The following is a 16,910-nucleotide window of genomic DNA, read 5'->3' as shown; positions in this document are numbered from 1 at the left end:
TCAGAGACTTGATCCTACTTCTGTTGGGGAAAAAAAAGAAAAAAAAAAAGTCATGGAAGGTCAGTTCCTGTACAATAAAATTCATATGCTCTAATATACTTCAGCAGTAACACTAAATAACCGGATAATCAAGATAGAAATACATAAATATCTGTGTGGGATGATGAAACATCAAAGGGCTGTGATAACAACTAAGTATGTGGCTTCAGTGATCACCCTCCGTCATACAACATTCCTCTTCAAGAAACTGATTATCTATTAATGCCGCTCGCACTGCTCTCACAGCTCCGTTTTCCTTTTCGCCCCTGAGCTGTGTTGCAGGCAGTCACAGCTTCCTTGGCGTGACCTGAGACACGTCTCAGTAGCCATCAGTACTCCATATTGCTTCAACATCCTTCACCTTCTACTTACGTGTGCTTTTCTGGTTCTTTCGTGTTTTTTTTTCTCCTGATTTTTTTTTTTTTCTTGTGATATCCAGACTCCTACAGGTGGGTTTAGAATATTCTTGCAGCTGATTCAATCTTTTCATTTTGAAATGCAGTTATCTTTAAGAAAATTTATCTGTTCTGTAAGCAGAGTACTAACACATTTTTACAAAATCATTGTGTTTTGTTTTTGTTTTTGTTTCTTTTTTCTCCTGAAGCGGTGTGCGTATTTGAAGGCAGAACCTACTTTGAAGGACAAAGAGAAACTGTGTACTCAAGCTCAGGGGACTGTGTTCTGTTTGAGTGCAAGGTAAGAATACTGTTGATGGAAAAAATAATTATTGCATGTTAGAAATATCAAAGTCCCACTGAAAGAAACTGTTGAAATACAGACAGGTCTACCTTAGGAAATGGCAACAGAAAAGGCATCTAAGGGGTCCTGTGTTTATTTTGTCTTTCTGAGTTCCGCATCAAATTTTGCAAATAAATTTACTTTGCATAGCTGCAAGCTTTGATTATGCAGCTTGGCAATCAAGCTGCATTCTTCCCTCCTTAGTTATCTTCTCCATCATCAGTAATAAAAATGAGCAGACTACCATATGTTTCCATTGACACATGTGCAATGTTATTGTTCAAAATTATGTGCTCAGGTACGAGAGATGCACAAACGTGATGGGGGCATAATTTGGAATTCAAGATAATTCTTAGAGGAAAAGCGAGATGAAAAAAGCAAAAGAGCTGGCATACCAGGTGTCTGTTTTTTATAGTGATGGAAATGGGGTAGAGTCGCTGTTTTATTTGTAACCAGAACATGCCCGATGCTGAGTCAGTCTTGTCCGGCTGCATGAACAGAGTTGCTCTTCAGGGCACAAATGCACTTTAAGGGCAAAATATACCCCAGGGACGGCTGCGGGTTGAGAACTACACAAACTGCTGCAGTGAGTCCCACATTGCCTCTGCCGGGGAGGGATGGGGAGGAATTCCCTCCAGTTAGCACGCTGCATGCTGTGGTGTGGAGTTGAAAACCTGAGCGCCCATTTGTAGGGCAGAGAAAGAGAGAGGAGAAACTCCTCTGGTCACGCTGCAGCTATCTATTGGACCAGTTTCTGGAAATCTCAAAACTTTTTCATACAGTTGTGAAAAAGTGTGTTTTACAAAGTAGAAATGGGGACCGTTGTCTTACTGCTGTTGATTTTAATCTTTGTGAGCTTAAGTCCTGGAGTAGGTGCTTTGAAACCCTTTTGAGGAAGGAAAGGAGAAGCTGACCAGAAATAATTTTGGATTAGTCATATGCTTTTCAGGACTGTGAGCTTGTGTTTTCAACATGACACCTGGGACGTGAATTCCGTGATTAGTCAATGGATATAATTAACGACCATCAAAAGTTATGTGATGTTGCCTCGTGTTTCTTGCAGCTGGCAAGTGCGATAGTGTACGAACAGGATGCCTCTGTTGGCTGTGCTAGTCTGTATTTTGTCAATTATACTTGTTTGCTGGTGGGCTGCCTGGCTGTCCTGGTAGAAATATTAAGCAGCAACTTTGGCAGATTCAAATGCTACTTTTTCAAGGACCGAAGTATATACAGTTTCTGCTGAACAGCCTTGTGAATGATAATTCAGAGCAGAAAATCCACATACTGTAAACCGTGTTGGTCAGTTAGGAAGTCATAGGTAGGCACTATTTTATTACTACCAGAGTTCTCATAAAAGGATATAATTAATGACCCCAGCTCAAGAGAGGCTTAATAAGAACGGCACAAGTACTGATTTCATGCTTGAAGGCTTATAATGATGTTATCAAGGCAATGTAGGGAATTGCTTCTTTTTGTCTGCATGTAATTCTAAACATCATTTTTGCATTTTGTTTGGCTGCTGCAGTTGTGCCTGCTATAGGCACGCACTTTTCTGTTTGAATATTATAAAACAGGTGAATGAAAAATTCTCTTCCAAATTAGAATTTGTAAAGGAATTAAAAGCAATCCAGACTACTCTGATATTATTTCTATCAAATGGGTTTTTTTCTTTATTTTGTGGGATTGCTGGGTTTTGCTTGTCCTGGCATACAACACATCTGTGGCGGGTTTGCTTTACTGTATTACCAGGTTAGGGTTGGTTTCTCTGTCAAGATTGTTTAAGGTAAAGTTTGAGCAGTAATTTTGATATTGGCCATTGTGTTCATCTTTCAGCTTTATATTTCATGCTTAAAGAGGATTTAAAATTAAATGCTAGACCCATAATAATAAATGCAATGGCATATACATGATTTTAGGCACTTTTCTTGCACACAGAAATACAGGGTTCTGAGTTCAGTGAGCTCGCATTTTAACCAGATTGCTGATTTTAAGGCAGATGCCTCTGAGGAACATCTTGTTTTCCTTGTTTTCTGTCTTTGCCATATCATGACTAGAGCGCTGCAAGACACATTAATTAGCACCCAAGGGAGACTACAGGTGGTACATTTGCGGTAGCCGCCTTGCTGAGGCTGGCATTTCATGTGGTCATACTGCAATGGTTGCGTGTGACCTGCGCTAAGTGCCTGAAGATATTCCGATACTGTCTTGGCACTGGGCATTTCCAGATGCCTGATCCAAACTTAGCTGAGAAACCCACTCTTTCCTAATAGGGAATCAGTGCCAGTTTCCTTCAGTGTTACTACCACAACATTGAGATCAGAGATGTTCAAGTTTGATTTTTACTTGCTGTATAAATAACAAGCTGCTTTAGAGTATTCATTTATGAGGACCCTTGATTCTGGAATCTGCTGCCTCAGTTACAGAGTAATTGTTACTCTTTCAGGCATAATTTTAAGAGAAACTTCTGAGTCAAGTTGCTTGACAGCTAAGACAAGAGAAGAATGAGAGCTATTGCCACACTTTTGCTTGCTTGAAAAGTTTTGAGTATAGAGAAGTTCCTGATGTTTTTATTGTGCTACATTGTCCTTTCAGATGGTTCTCAAAGGTACCTGAAGTTTGGCATAGGCAGTTTTTTGTTTATACATTATAATGCTAAAACTCCACTGAAGTTATAATTTATCTTTATTTCTTCTCTCACAATATTAATCAATTACCTCAATTTAACAGGACCATAAAATGCAGCGTATTCCAAAAGACACTTGTACAGCTTTGAACTGCCCACAATCTCAACAGATCCCCTTATCTCACAGTTGCTGCAAAATCTGTAAAGGTAAGGTAAAAGCTGGATATATATATAAGCTCAGTGTAATGTTCCATTCTTATAGGTTATATAGACTTTTTTCTTCTAATTTTGAGTAGGACACTCCTACACATGTTAATCACTATACATCTTGGGAGGCTGAATAGATAACATCTGCATCGTGACATCTGAAAATTATTTGTAAAATGTCTAATAGTGTAAATTCTGTGAAATGTTTACTGGCACTTGTGTTTTTCATTCTAGCCAAGAGTGGGTGAAAAGTCAAAGAAATCATAATTAGTGATTTTCTACCCTTCACCCACTCCTGTGTCCAAACACAATGAGATTGGAGAAATGTCTGTGTTTCCCAGCATCTTTCTGAGATGCTTTGAGATGTCTTTTTTAGAGAATTTTTCATGCTATGCAGTTGTTCAAAGACTGGAGTAACTTTTTTACATGTTTGTGGTTGTAGTCTGAATCTAGAAGCGGAATCTTCAGGAAATGTTTTTGTATGCTGTGTACCTTTGTGTGTTACACCCAGGCTGATCCTTACCAAAGAGGAGAGGTGCGTGAAGTGCTCTGTGTCTTGAGCCCACTCTTTTGATCTGGACTAATACTGGTATCTTCAAAGCTATGAGCAATTGCATCTTCAAGTGGCTACGTCTGTTTCTTCTATAGCTAAATAATGATAAATTGATACCAGGCATGAAAGAAGGTGTTAGAGTCTTGGGCTGATTTTAGGTATACTTCAGTGAAAAGAACAGTGCAGCTATACATGTTTCTGTGCTACTCGGTGCAAACACGAAGGATATGATTAATGACATCAAGCAGAGAGATAAGAAAGTAGAAGAAAAGAACTTAAGAAAAGTTGATAGGTCTTGAAGTCTATCCCAGTCAAATAGCATTTTTTTAATGATAATTTTCTATAAAATCTTCAGTGGCTTAGAGAAAAGAATTCTGTTTCTTGTGCCTGGTAGAGCTAGAAAATTTTAATATATGTCAGATGAGTGCTTTCTGAACGTATTCAATCCTACCTGAACCATGATAGCTTGGCCTCTCATGAGCTATGGAGCTTAATCTTTAAGAAGCTGCTGTATGCTATTATTCAGCAGCATGTATTTTGTTTAGTAATACAGTTGATATAGGTAAGTGTTAAGAATCTTAAGAAAAACAAAAAATAGGTATAAAAGCCATCACCCTTTCTGGATAACGTGTATTTTTAGTTATTTAATGCCAAAGTCTGATACAGCTAATCCAGGCCAGGAAATCCAAAAATAAGACTATTGCGTTGTCATTAACAGAATGAGGAGGACAACAAAAAGTCAAAGAGTAGATGTTGCCATGGCCAGAGGCTGCTCTTGACACACACACTTCTGCTGTCATCAATGAGTATTGAAGACCTGCTAACGCTAGTAAAAGTGTAGAACTTTTTGCTTCTTAATGTCCTATGTTAGATAACAGCACTGTGGTAGCTACGGTGAATTATAATATTTAAGTAACATTACCTAAACATATCGCTAGGTTACAGGGAGACAACCCACAACAGGAAAGAAAGTGAGAAAGAATAACATCTGCCTCTTATACCATAGTGACTGTGATGTTTGCACCATGACCATGTCACTGGGTCTCAGTACTAAAACATTCTGCCTTTACAGGCTCTTCTGTTTCTCTTGTCTTGTTTTACTTGGTTTGTGTTGCTTCACACTGTTCATGAGCTGCCCAGGTGCAAAAGACCTCTCTAACCTGACCTCCAAGCAGACGCTGCCATTGTCCTGCTTGAAGTGCTCATTTAACTTAGCTTCTGTGAAGTTTGGGGTAGAAGCTCTTTCATAGCAAAATATGAAGCAGAAGCCAGGTGGAGTGATAAAATTAATAATCTTTACTGCCAACAAATACTTGGTTGTTCTTTTGTAAGAGGCCTGTGTTGCAGCCTGATTCCAGCTTGCATTCTGGAGCTGTTGCTGTTACACCAGTCCTGGTCACCTGAGCCTGACCCACATTCCCCAGTTCTCCTGTGGGAGATTTCGAGACAAGAAAATAGTTATTGGAAAACAACAGTGAAGTACTGCTGCTTGATCAATTCTAATGCTTCAGTTAAAGAAAACTTTAAACAAATGAAATAATTGTTGAGAAGGCAATGAAGGAGACAAGCTCCACACCTTTATAGACAGATGTGGAAATTGTGGAAGCTTCAAGTCAGTTACTACAACCAGCTTGAATTCAGCATAATAAAGGATGATTTAATGGTGTTCAGCACCACAGCAGCATTAGATTTCATGAGAGCAAACAGAAGGAATTTAAAAAAAAAACGACTGAGTTGAAAGGTTCAATCTAAATTTTCCAGGCTGGAAAAGAACTTCAGAATCTGACAAAATTGTAATTAAGGTTCAATGGAAAACAGTCACACTCAGGAAAAATGGAAGGGAAAAAATAGGAAAATAGGAAATAGGGATGGCTAAAAGGTGAGATTTAAAAAATAAATTTCTCTGAAATGGAAAGGATGATGCAATCAGGGAAGAGTATTAAGTCAGTGGAGCTTGAGAGGAAGAGAATAAGGGGAAGAGAAAAGCAAAACAAGTCAATGTTAATCAAAGACTTTTGGTTAAATGTGGAAGGATTTTATAAATACACCTGGGAACAAAAAGTGCCAGGAAAAAAAGTAATACCACTAGTAAATGAGCTACTGTTTGTCTAAGCTATTGAACTCTCTTATAAATGTCCAAACAAAAAAAAAAGAAAATGAAGAAAAATCTATAATTAAGAAATGTCCTGTAAAAGTACTTAACAACAACAAGGAGACAGTAAGGGGATTTAAACAAACCTCTTATCCAGCTGCCTTAGATCAATGCCATAACCTGAAATTGAATCAAAGACTTAGAGATAGTCTGTTCTTGTGGCCTTTACTACTCCTTTCATCCGTTTCATGCTTGGTACAATTCATTTTTCTCTATCTCATGGACAATAGAAAGGTATTCTTTGACCTAACTGGAAAAAAGATAGGACTGTCTTTGACAAGGGTGTTTTATAATCCCTGAATTCTTTTTAACCCTCAATCATATTTGTTTCTGTACAGGCCATGACTTTTGCACTGAAGGACATAACTGTATGGAGCATTCTGTCTGCCGAAACCTAGATGACAGAGCTGTCTGTAGCTGCCGAGATGGCTTCCGAGCCCTTCGGGAGGACAATGCCTACTGTGAAGGTAATATCTTGTAAAGATGCATAGCTTCGCTGTATAAATTACTGTGGGAAGAATGTATTGATTCATGAGTTGTCAAAGGGATAGGCCTATTAAATGCAAAGAATTAGATATGCAGCATATTAATCAACTAGAATAATTATCTCTCCAATTAAGTTCTTTAAAAAACAAAAAATTCTGGTCAGTGTTGAAGTTCCAAGTTAGTACGGCTGAGGTCTTGAATTTAGAAACATGATTCCATAGGAAAGTTTTCCTTTTTTTTCATGGTATTCAGATATTCAGGCAACCTAAAAGTCAACCATTTGAATAGCATATTAGTATAACATTTAGTTTCTCTTTTCACTGCTGCCTGTTCCCATTCTGTCTCCCCAGGAAGTAAGTAAATGCTATAGACTAGATACTAGTATTAATCATACTGAGTAATGATTTATTATTTGAGCTGCTCTTTTGTTATCAGGGAGCAACAAGTTACTTAATCAGAGAAGCTTCTATAATTTGTGTCTTTACAGTTTAGCATAAACCTGTGAAAAAAACCCAAAACATCCCCGCTCCAGCAGCAAGAGCCAAAGTCCTCTGCACAATCTCTCAGCTTTTGTGCTGACTGTTGCTTTTCCTCATGAAAACCCTGATTCTGCAAACACATACTACTAGTGTACTATCAGGCCATTCGTACGGTAAAGCTTACGTGTTGGCAGCAGGATGGCCTTGGACTAATAAGCATTTTGGTTCAGATTTAGCCTGCTAAATTGGAAGTTAAGCATCTGTGAGTAGAGCCTAAGGTACTCTGCAGTCCCACCTAATACCTGGATTGTTCTCTGACGATGCACAATTACATGGGATGAATCAAGACCTTTTAAGACTACTCCTTTGGCTGAACTCTGCAAAAGTTAATGCGTGCAGCTTACTTGAGTTAGTAGCTGCATTAACGTCAGTGGGAATGCTCATCTGTAGATTTAGATTTGAGATTTCATGACTGTTCTCCAGAAAGGAGCATATAATTAATTAAGCTTCGCATACCCCTCTGCTTAATGTTTATGGTAAGCCTTCTCATGGAAGCCTGTTTTGAGAAGTAGAACTAAAAATCATGCAGAAACAAATCCCTTGCCCCTCATCATGTCCCAGCAGGCACCTGACATCAGAACCTGCTGTATAGCTTGTTCTGTGTTGCAGCATCAGCCACTTTCTATCCCATAGTCCCTGGAGACTATGCCAAGACTTAGGCTGCGGATCTGTATTTCTGGGAACTCATCAGTCGTTTCCTTTTCAAGGGGGCCACTGGAGCAAAGGAGTTATAGTGAAATCAGGTGCTTTAAGAAGGTTTTTTTCTGCGACTCTGTTGTTACTCTGCTGAATGAAAATAGAAAAAGAAGTTATGCTCTCTTAGTGATCTCCGCATCGCTCAAATTAGAGTCTGTTGCTATGTGTGGAACTTGCCAGGCATGTCATAAGTTAAAAAAAAAAAAAAAAAAAAAAAGAAAAAAAAAAAGAAGCTTTTGGATCAGCATTAGCGGTGAAATGTTTAGATGAGGACACAGTAGATTATCATATATGAGACTGATGCATTCGTATTATAAGTGGATTTACCAGTTTGTGCAGTACCTGAATTCAGTATGATGATTTTTTGAGAAGATTTCTTGGCCCGATTACTTCTGTGTGGGCAAATGACATTGGTTCTGGGTGGGGTTTATCAATCTGCTTAAGTGCTTTCAAAAAACTTGCATAAGTGAATAAAGAGTTGGGACACATTATTTACATAAAAATAATAATTGTATTACTATGTTTGGATGCATTAAATTGTCTCTTAAAAATGTATATGATCTAAGGTCTGATCCAGGAACACTTGCTCACGTTGAAGATAGTGCGAGTAAGTCCCATTAGGAAGATGTGCCCACGTGAGCAAAGCTCGTGAGATTGGGTCCCTACCAGTTGAGGTTCTCCCAGCCAAGGACGAAGCTACCTCAGCAGGCAAAACAGTCTAGCTTTGCTGCTGGTTATGTACTGCAGCTGCAGTGTAGGCACCATACTTGAACTAAGCACACTTGGTACATGAGTCCAGAACTGGCCTTGGCTGGCCATTCCTGACTGAGTGTGTGGGTCATATGCTGGAGGGAGGGGACATAAGGTTACAGACTGAAACTTTAGGATTGGTTTTGTGGAAGGGGAGGGGCAGGGGACTGAAATACCCGTGTTTCTTCAGAGTTATGCTTTTAGTATTGTATCCCTTTTTCCAGCCCAAATGTCTCTTTGAGCACTGAGGTTTTTATTTCTGGAAAGAGACTCTTACCTTAATATTAAACAATGTAATAGCAAAGGGCACAATAGCAATAGTGTAACACCAAGTCTTTTCAGAGTCCTGTCCCTCATCTTGAAAGGCTAAAATGGTCCCAACCTGTCTTTCTCAGCACATACCCTTTCTTCACTGTGCCATTATTGTGGCTTTAATTACAAGCAATGCCAAGTGTAGAAATGTCGAGTTAACACAAAGCCTTTCAGAGAAGGCTTTTTGTAATGGCTGGAGCCCATGAGTATGATAGCTGTTTCTATGTTCGCGCTTCACAAACTTCAGATATACTGCAAAATTGGATGTCATTGATTCTGTGTTAGAGCCAAACTTCACTAAATACAATCCTGATTTGTGCCTCAGCACTGTCAAAATTCAAAGAATAAACGGAAGTAATGATGCTCCCATTGGTAGAGCTTCTCCTTAAGGCAGAAGAATAAAAATAAAAATATTCAAAGCTGGTTTCAGTGTGGGTCTGGAAAAGCTGCATAAATGTCATCTCACTGATGGAAGAGTTTGGCTTCTGTCCTAGAAAGAACTAGTGCTTTTCCAAAGCTGTGTGATGTCTCTAGATACTGTTATAGTGGATACCTTTCTGTTTTATAATAATAATATTTGTTAATATTTATGCCACATTTAGCTTTCCCTTGGAGGACTGTTTAAAGCAATAGTTAAAGAGTTGGGATTTCTTCATTTACGTGCTGTAAGCCTTATTCCAAGTACTCTGAAATCTATTTTCTGCCTCAGGTTATTATGCAGTTTGAGATGCCTTGTGGGCAGGTTGGGTATGAATTATGCTGTGCTGCCCAGGTGTAAATGCTTTTGAATATAACATCCTTGGTGTATAGCCTACCTAGCATCAACGTTTGAGAAACACAGATGTTCTGATGAAGTGTAATTAGTTTTTCCCAAAGCAACACCTGCAGTGCTCTCAAACTGATGATCGTCCTCCGGTATATGTTTCAAATAGTGTTCAATGCCCACTACATTTGTGGTGGTGGGGTTAGGCTGAAAAAGTTTTTAAAGATAAAGTTTGTGACTCTTGGCTGTCAAGATATTCTGATGCATCTAGAGGAGTGAAATATACCGATATTTCAAATTAGATGGGTTTGCAAATACTCTGCTGGTGGCAGCTTTAGGTGTTCTTCTCAGATCCTTGAACCTAAGCTTTTTGATGCCCCGTGTCATGCACTTGTGGTGGTCCTCAAAAGATGTGTTTGGGGAGGAGGTGTTACTTGTACTCTTTGGAGACTGCACTTGGAAGGATTGCTTGAAGTCCGATTTTCTGATTTAATCATAGCACTCAACTATCTCTGTGCAAAATCTGATTTCACTTCAGAAGTGTTGCCAGGGATTGCTGATTAAATAGAGAGGAGAGTAGGCTCGAGAAAGACGACAGGAGCATGCAGTAATCTTTTGTAAGCACTAGGACTGAACATGATCTGAGAAAAACAGGTTATTTGCTTCTTTATCGAGAGGATTTTGCTGATGCAGAGGCTGTTTTACATCATATACTGATTTTGGCCAGGATGGAGTTAATTTTTTTTCACAGCAGCCTGTGTGGTGCTGTAGTTTATAGATTTGTGACTGGAACAGTGTTGGTAACACAGAGATGTTTTAGCTATTGCTGAACAGTGCTTGCACAGTGTCAAGGCTATCTCTGTTTCTCACTTCCCCTGCAGCCAGTAGGCTGGGGATGGGCAAGATATTGGGAGGGGACACAGCCAGGACAGCTGAACCCAACGGACCAAAGGGATATCCCAGACCATATGATATTGTACTCAGCAGTAAAAATGGGGGTACTCTTTCAAAGGTGGCTGTTGCTTGAAGACTGGCTGAGTATCAGTCTGATGGTGGGAGCTGGAGAGTGATTGCCTTTGAATCACTTTTTTTCCCTCTTTTTCCCCTTCACTTATTAAATGGTCTTTATCTCAACCCATGAGTTTTTTCTCACTTCCGCTCTTTTGATTCTCTCCCCCATCCCACTGGAGGGGAGAGTGAGTGAGCAGCTGGTGGGTGCTGAATTGCTGACCAAGGTCAACCCTCCACACATCACAAATTTACCTTATGGGTGTGTGGACCATAGTGTTTATTTTCTGACATTTGGGAATTTAGTTGTACTAGTTGCACAGTACCCCACCTAGCTAACTTATCTTAAGAATTTGGGATCATTTAATACTATTAAATAAATTTTTGTGTAACCGTTTTCCATTTCTATTCTAATTTATCCTTTTTCCTCAGTAACTCTCCTAGTTTCTCTGCTGTTGCTATGTTTGTCCTAGTTTCAAGTGCAGCAGCTGAAATGAGACCAAAGACTGAGTGACTTTGTCTACATTTGAGAATTACATCAGCAGCTTTGCTGATGATTGTCCCTCGAGGGAAGAAGGTCTTCAGTTTAGAAATCTGCTTTTGAATAAGCTGGGTTGATTTGAGTCATCGTCAGTGGAGGGAAGTAAGCAGTCTTAGAGGATGAATTGTCTCTTTCCAGAGTAGATGTCTGAAGCATGGTGGAAGCACCACTTGGTTGGACCTCAGCAGGTTTCCCTTAGCTCAGAGTTGTATGTTCCCGTTCTGCTTAGAAAGATTTATTAATTTATTCCTGTGTTTGGGTAAAAATACTAACGCATTATTCAACCCTCTTCCCCAACAAGAAAAACATTACAGTTCTTCACTTAATTAGTACAATCTGTTGTTAATCTTACTGTTAATCTTGTTTTTAACTACTGGATTACAAAAATAAAGTACATTTCAGAATGAGGCTGATTTCTACAGATTGCAGTGAAGAGAAGAAATCTTACAAAAGATAAAAAGTAATAATCAAATTGAAGTAGGATACGTGTTGCATCATATTGGCCAAGTGCAGTAATCAACAACACATTTTTTCTTTTGGTAAGTGTAATGTTGAGAAAAGCATAAGTAAGATAGAGACCTCTGTAATGGAAATAAATCCCAGCATATTAAAATATATTCTGTTAAGTCCTGTGCTCTTTCGTAACCAATATTGGGCTATTTGCTAGCTTTGCTGTCTTCACAGTATGCGCCATATTTGTTGGATGAGAGTCTTAGGAGCTCTGCAGTACTGTCTGTTTTGTGGAACTGGGAAGCTTACCCAAGCTTCTCTCTTCCTACATAATTTTTTTTCTTAAGTGAGATGTGGCAATAGTATCCCATATAGCTAAGAAACAGAGATTTCAATCTCCATCAACTGGCAGTGTTGAGTCATTACCTTGTCATTTTGGGTTGGGTTAGAAAACTAATCAAGCAGAAAGAAAAACTTTCACTCCTAAAGGGCAGAATGTTATTTCCAAATCTCTATTAAAAAGTAATTAAACATTATTAATATTAAAATTAAACATTAATATTAAACAGTATTAATATATTATCAATTATTAATACTTTTTTCCTAAGCAAAAGCAGTGTCATCTTATTTTCATCATTATGTTACTGAGAAATCTGAATATGAAGAATTATCAGGCCAGTTCTAATGTGTCAGTGTGTCAGGGTGGGCCAAATCCTTCTTGTCTGCCATAGCTCTTACTCAGGAAGATAATAAAGCAAATTCCTAACTTAAAGTGTACAAGTAGTATCCCTGACAACCAGTTCATAAAGTGTGGTGCATACTGGGGTACAGATAGTCCCGCTGCCTGTAGCAGTGGAATGGTTTGTACATGTACAAATTGCAGGATGTGATTCAGTGTTATTTGATTTTAACTACTTCTACAAGAAGGATGTTCAGACTGATTCTATCATCCACCCATAGCCAGGACTGACAGTGATGTTATTACACTTAAAAAAAAACCCTGAAACTAGTCATATAAGGGGAGCCTCTTGGAAACTCTTTAAAAGTCTTCTGTGTTAGCATTGTCTGGTAAGGAGATGCTTTATTTTACTGAGAGCAGCCCTTTTCTACCAGCAATAAAAGCATATATTGCATTTTGGTTTTGAATGAGAAATTAAGGTGTAAGTTTTCATACAAATTGCTGAAATCTGCAACCTCAAAGCAAAAGAGAAAAGAAACTAAAGCCTTCATTTTGTTCTTGTTTTCCTTTATCTCCAGTTTTCACTAGTAGCTGGGAGGTGATTGCTGAAAGAATTAGATGCTGTCACTGTGCTGAAAAGTACCCACAGCCAGTTGGTTGGTTTCCTTATGTAACTTTTAAAACCTCAGTCTAAAAGTGCAACACCTCTTAATGATACGTAGAGGTTGGATCCCCCAGAGCTGTAACAAAGACGCAGAAATGCCTCACATTAAACCAAACCGAATTAAAAATAAATATTCTTTTATGAAGAGTGCAGAGCAATAGCAGCCACAGTGATTGTATCTGTTATGGTACTCTGACTAGTGTGGCATCGTTTGAGAGACAGCTGAGTTGCAATATTGCCACTTGTTTCTGTAGAATGGGCAATAATCTACTGGATAGCTTGCAGAAATGTACTGTGTGCTTTAGACCCTACCGAAACCCCAAATAGAATCATAGAATAGTTTGGATTGGAAGGGACCTTTCAAGGTCATCTTGTTCAACCCCTCTGCAATGAGCAGGGATGTCTCTAGCTAGATCAGGTTGCTCAGAGCTCTGTCCAACCTGACCTTGAGTGTTTCCAGGGATGGGGCATCTACCACCTCTCTGGGCAACCTGTTCCAGGTTTTCACCACCCTCATCATAAAAAATTTCTTCCTTATATCTAGTCTGAATCTACCCTTTTTTAATTTAAAACCATTACCCTTTGTCCTATTGCAATAGGGTCTGCTAAAAAGTTTGTCCCTGTCTTTCGTATAAGCCCCCTTTAAGTACTGGAAGGCCGCAATGAGGTCTCCCTGGAGCCTTCTCTTCTCCAGGGTGAACAACCCCAGCTCTTTCAGCCTTTCCTCATGGGAGAGGTGTTCCAGCCCTCCAATCATTTTTGTGGCCCTCCTCTGGACCCGCTCCAACAGGTCCATGTCCTTTCTGTGCTGAGGACCCCAGAGCTGGAGGTGGGGTCTCACCAGCGCAGAGTAGAGGGGCAGAATCACCTCTCTTGACCTGCTGGGCACGCTTCTTTTGATGCAGCCCAGGATACGGTTGGCTTTCTGGGCTGTGAGCGCACATTGTTGGCTCATGTCCAGCTTTTCATCTATCAGTACACCCAAGTCCTTCTCTGCAGGGCTGCTCTCAATCTCTTCATCCCTCAGCCTGTACTGATACTGGGGATTGCCCTGACCCAGGAGCAGGACCTTGCGCTTGGCCTTGTTGAACCTTACGAGGTTCACATGGGCCCACTTCTCGAGCTTGTCCTGGTCCCTCTGGATGGCATCCCATCCCTCAGGCATGTCAACCGCACCACTCAGCTTGGTGTGGTCAGCAAACTTGCTGAGGTTGCACTTGATCCCACTGTATGTCATTGATGAAGATATTAAAGAGTACTGGTCCCAATACGGACCCCTGAGGGATACCACTTGTTACTGATCTCCACCTGGACATTGAGCCGTTGACCACTACCCTCTGGATGAGACCATCCAACCAATTCCTCATCCACCGAACAGTCCACCCATCAAATCTATGTCTCTCCAATTAAAAAAGAAGGATGTTGTAGGGGACTGTGTCAAAGGCCTTGCAGAAGTCCAGATAGATGACATCTGTAACTCTTCCCTTGTCCACTGATGTAGTCACTCCATCATAGAAGGCCACTAGGTTGTTCAGGCAGGACTTGCCCTTGGTGAAGCCATGCTGGCTGTCTCGAATCACCTCCCTGTCCTCCATGTGCCTTAGCACAGCTTCTAGGACGATCTGTTCCATGATCTTCCCAGGCACAGAAGTGAGGCTGACAGGTCAGTATTTCCCAGGGTCCTCCTTTCCATCCTTTTTAGAAATGGGTGCAATGTTTTCCTTTTTCCAGTCCCCGGGGACTTTACCTGACTGCCATGACTTTTCAAATATCGTAGTGAGTGGCTTGGGAACTACATCAGCCAGTTCCCTCAGGAATCTGGGATGCATCTCGCCAGGTCCCATAGACTTACGTGTGTTTACGTTCCTCAGGTGGTCATGAACCTGATCTTCTCTTACAGTGTGAGGTACTTTGCTCCCCCAGTCCCTGTCTTGTGGTCCATCCACTTCAGAGGTGTAAGAAGAGAGGTTGCCGGTGAAGACTGAGGCAAAAAAATTGTTAAATACCTCAGCCTTCTCCTCATCTATTGTTACCAGTTTGGCAGTCTTGTTCGTCAGGGGGATATGCTTTCTTTGACCTTCCTTTTCTGGCTGACGTACCTGTAGAAGCCCTTCTTATTATTCCTTGCATCCCTTGCCAAGTTCAGCTCCAGCTATGCCTTGGCCTTCCTGGCCCCATCCCTACACAACCAGGCAGCGTCCCTGTACTCTTCTCAGGATACCTGTCCCTGCTTCCACTGCCTGTGCATTTCCTTCTTGCCCTTTAGTTTGACCAGCAGGTCTCAACTCAGCCATGCCGGTCTCTTGCCTTCCTTTCCTGATTTCTTACACCTGGGTATCAAGAGCTCTTGCACTCTATGGAAAGCATCCTTAAAGATTTGCCAGCTCTGTTCTGCTCCCTTGTGCCTGAGGGCAGTTTCCCAGGGGGTTCTGTTGACTAACTCCTTGAACAGCTGAAAGTTTGCTTTCCTAAAATTCAGGGTCCTGACTTTACTCTTCACCTGACCCATATCCCTCAGGACCGTGGACTCCACCAGTGCACGATCACTGCCACCAGTGCACCAGGCTGCCTCCAATCTTGACGTCACCAATTAGCTCACTTGCGTTGATGACCAACAGGTCCAGTATCACATCCCCTATGGTGCGGCTGTCTATTACGTGGCTTAAGAAGTTATCCTCAATGCATTCCAGGAGTCTCCTGGCTTGCCTACAGCTCGCCGTGCTACTTTTCCAGCAGATTTCGGGGTGGTTGAAGTCCCCCAGCAGGACGAGAGCCTGTGAGCTTGATGCCTCCTGTAGCTGGAGAAGGAAGGCTTCATCAATAGGCTCCCCTTGATTGGGCAGTCTGTAGTAGACACCAACCACAAGGTTCCCTTTGTTGCCTTGGTCTCTAATTCTTACCCATAAGGTTTCAACCTGCTCGTGGCTATTCTTCAGAGACAGCTCTTCACAATCTATCCATTTCTTAATGTAGAGGGCAACCCCTCCACCCCTCCTTCCATACGTGTCCCTTCTGAACAGCCTGTAGCCTTTGATAGCAGCACTCCAGTCACGGGATTTGTCCCACCAAGTTCCACTAACGGCAACCAGGTCGTAGCTTTCTAGCAGCATGGTGGCTTCCAGCTCCTCCTGTTTATTGCCCATGCTGTGAGCGTTGGTGTAGAGGCACTTCAGCTGGGCTGTTGGCTGTCTCCTTCTTAGAGGAACGCCTCTTAATTCTTTTGAGGTATTTCACTGGTGTTTCCCTATTGGCTTCTATTACCTCAGGAGCCCCTGGCTCATCTCCATAAGACTTTGTGTGCTGCAGTGTACCCAGCACGTCTCAGAGCAAGAGGTTGGGGGCCCTCGCTAGCACCCCATCCCTCTAACCTTGGCATGTCATCCCACAGCTTGTTATTATCCCCCTTGCCCTTTAAGCCTAGTTTAAAGCTCTGTCAATGAGTCCCACTAGTTTGTGAGCAAAGACCTTCTTCCCCCTTTGAGAAAGGTGAATCCCATCTGATGCCAGCAGGCCTGGTGCTGTGTAGACTATCCCATTGTTGAAAAACCCAAAATTGTGGTGATGATACGAGCCACGGAGCCATATGTTAATAGACTGGATCCGTCTGCTTCTTCCAATGTTGCTGCCTGCAACTGGAAGGAGAGAGGAAAAAATAACCCGATTCCCTTACCAAAGGCCCTGAAGTCTCTTTTGATCACCCTTGGACTACG

At 41.1% G+C, this 16,910-nt stretch overlaps 1 protein-coding gene across 1 annotated transcript in view; it reads left to right on the top strand.

The window, feature by feature from the left end:
* Positions 1-16,910, top strand: part of NELL2 (neural EGFL like 2) — a 155,529-nt gene that overhangs the window by 62,492 nt on the left and 76,127 nt on the right. Inside the window, exons 10-12 of the mRNA XM_087766512.1 lie at positions 644-735; positions 3,505-3,607; positions 6,651-6,779. Coding sequence (XP_087622638.1) covers positions 644-735; positions 3,505-3,607; positions 6,651-6,779 — 324 coding nt within the window. The remainder of the gene's footprint in view (positions 1-643; positions 736-3,504; positions 3,608-6,650; positions 6,780-16,910) is intronic.

The sequence above is a fragment of the Nipponia nippon genome, unplaced genomic scaffold (genome assembly GCF_047370975.1).
Source record: "Nipponia nippon isolate SJK-2023a ecotype South Korea unplaced genomic scaffold, ASM4737097v1 scaffold_3, whole genome shotgun sequence".
Lineage (NCBI taxonomy): Eukaryota > Metazoa > Chordata > Aves > Pelecaniformes > Threskiornithidae > Nipponia > Nipponia nippon.
This window is presented reverse-complemented; position numbering and strand designations above follow the sequence as displayed.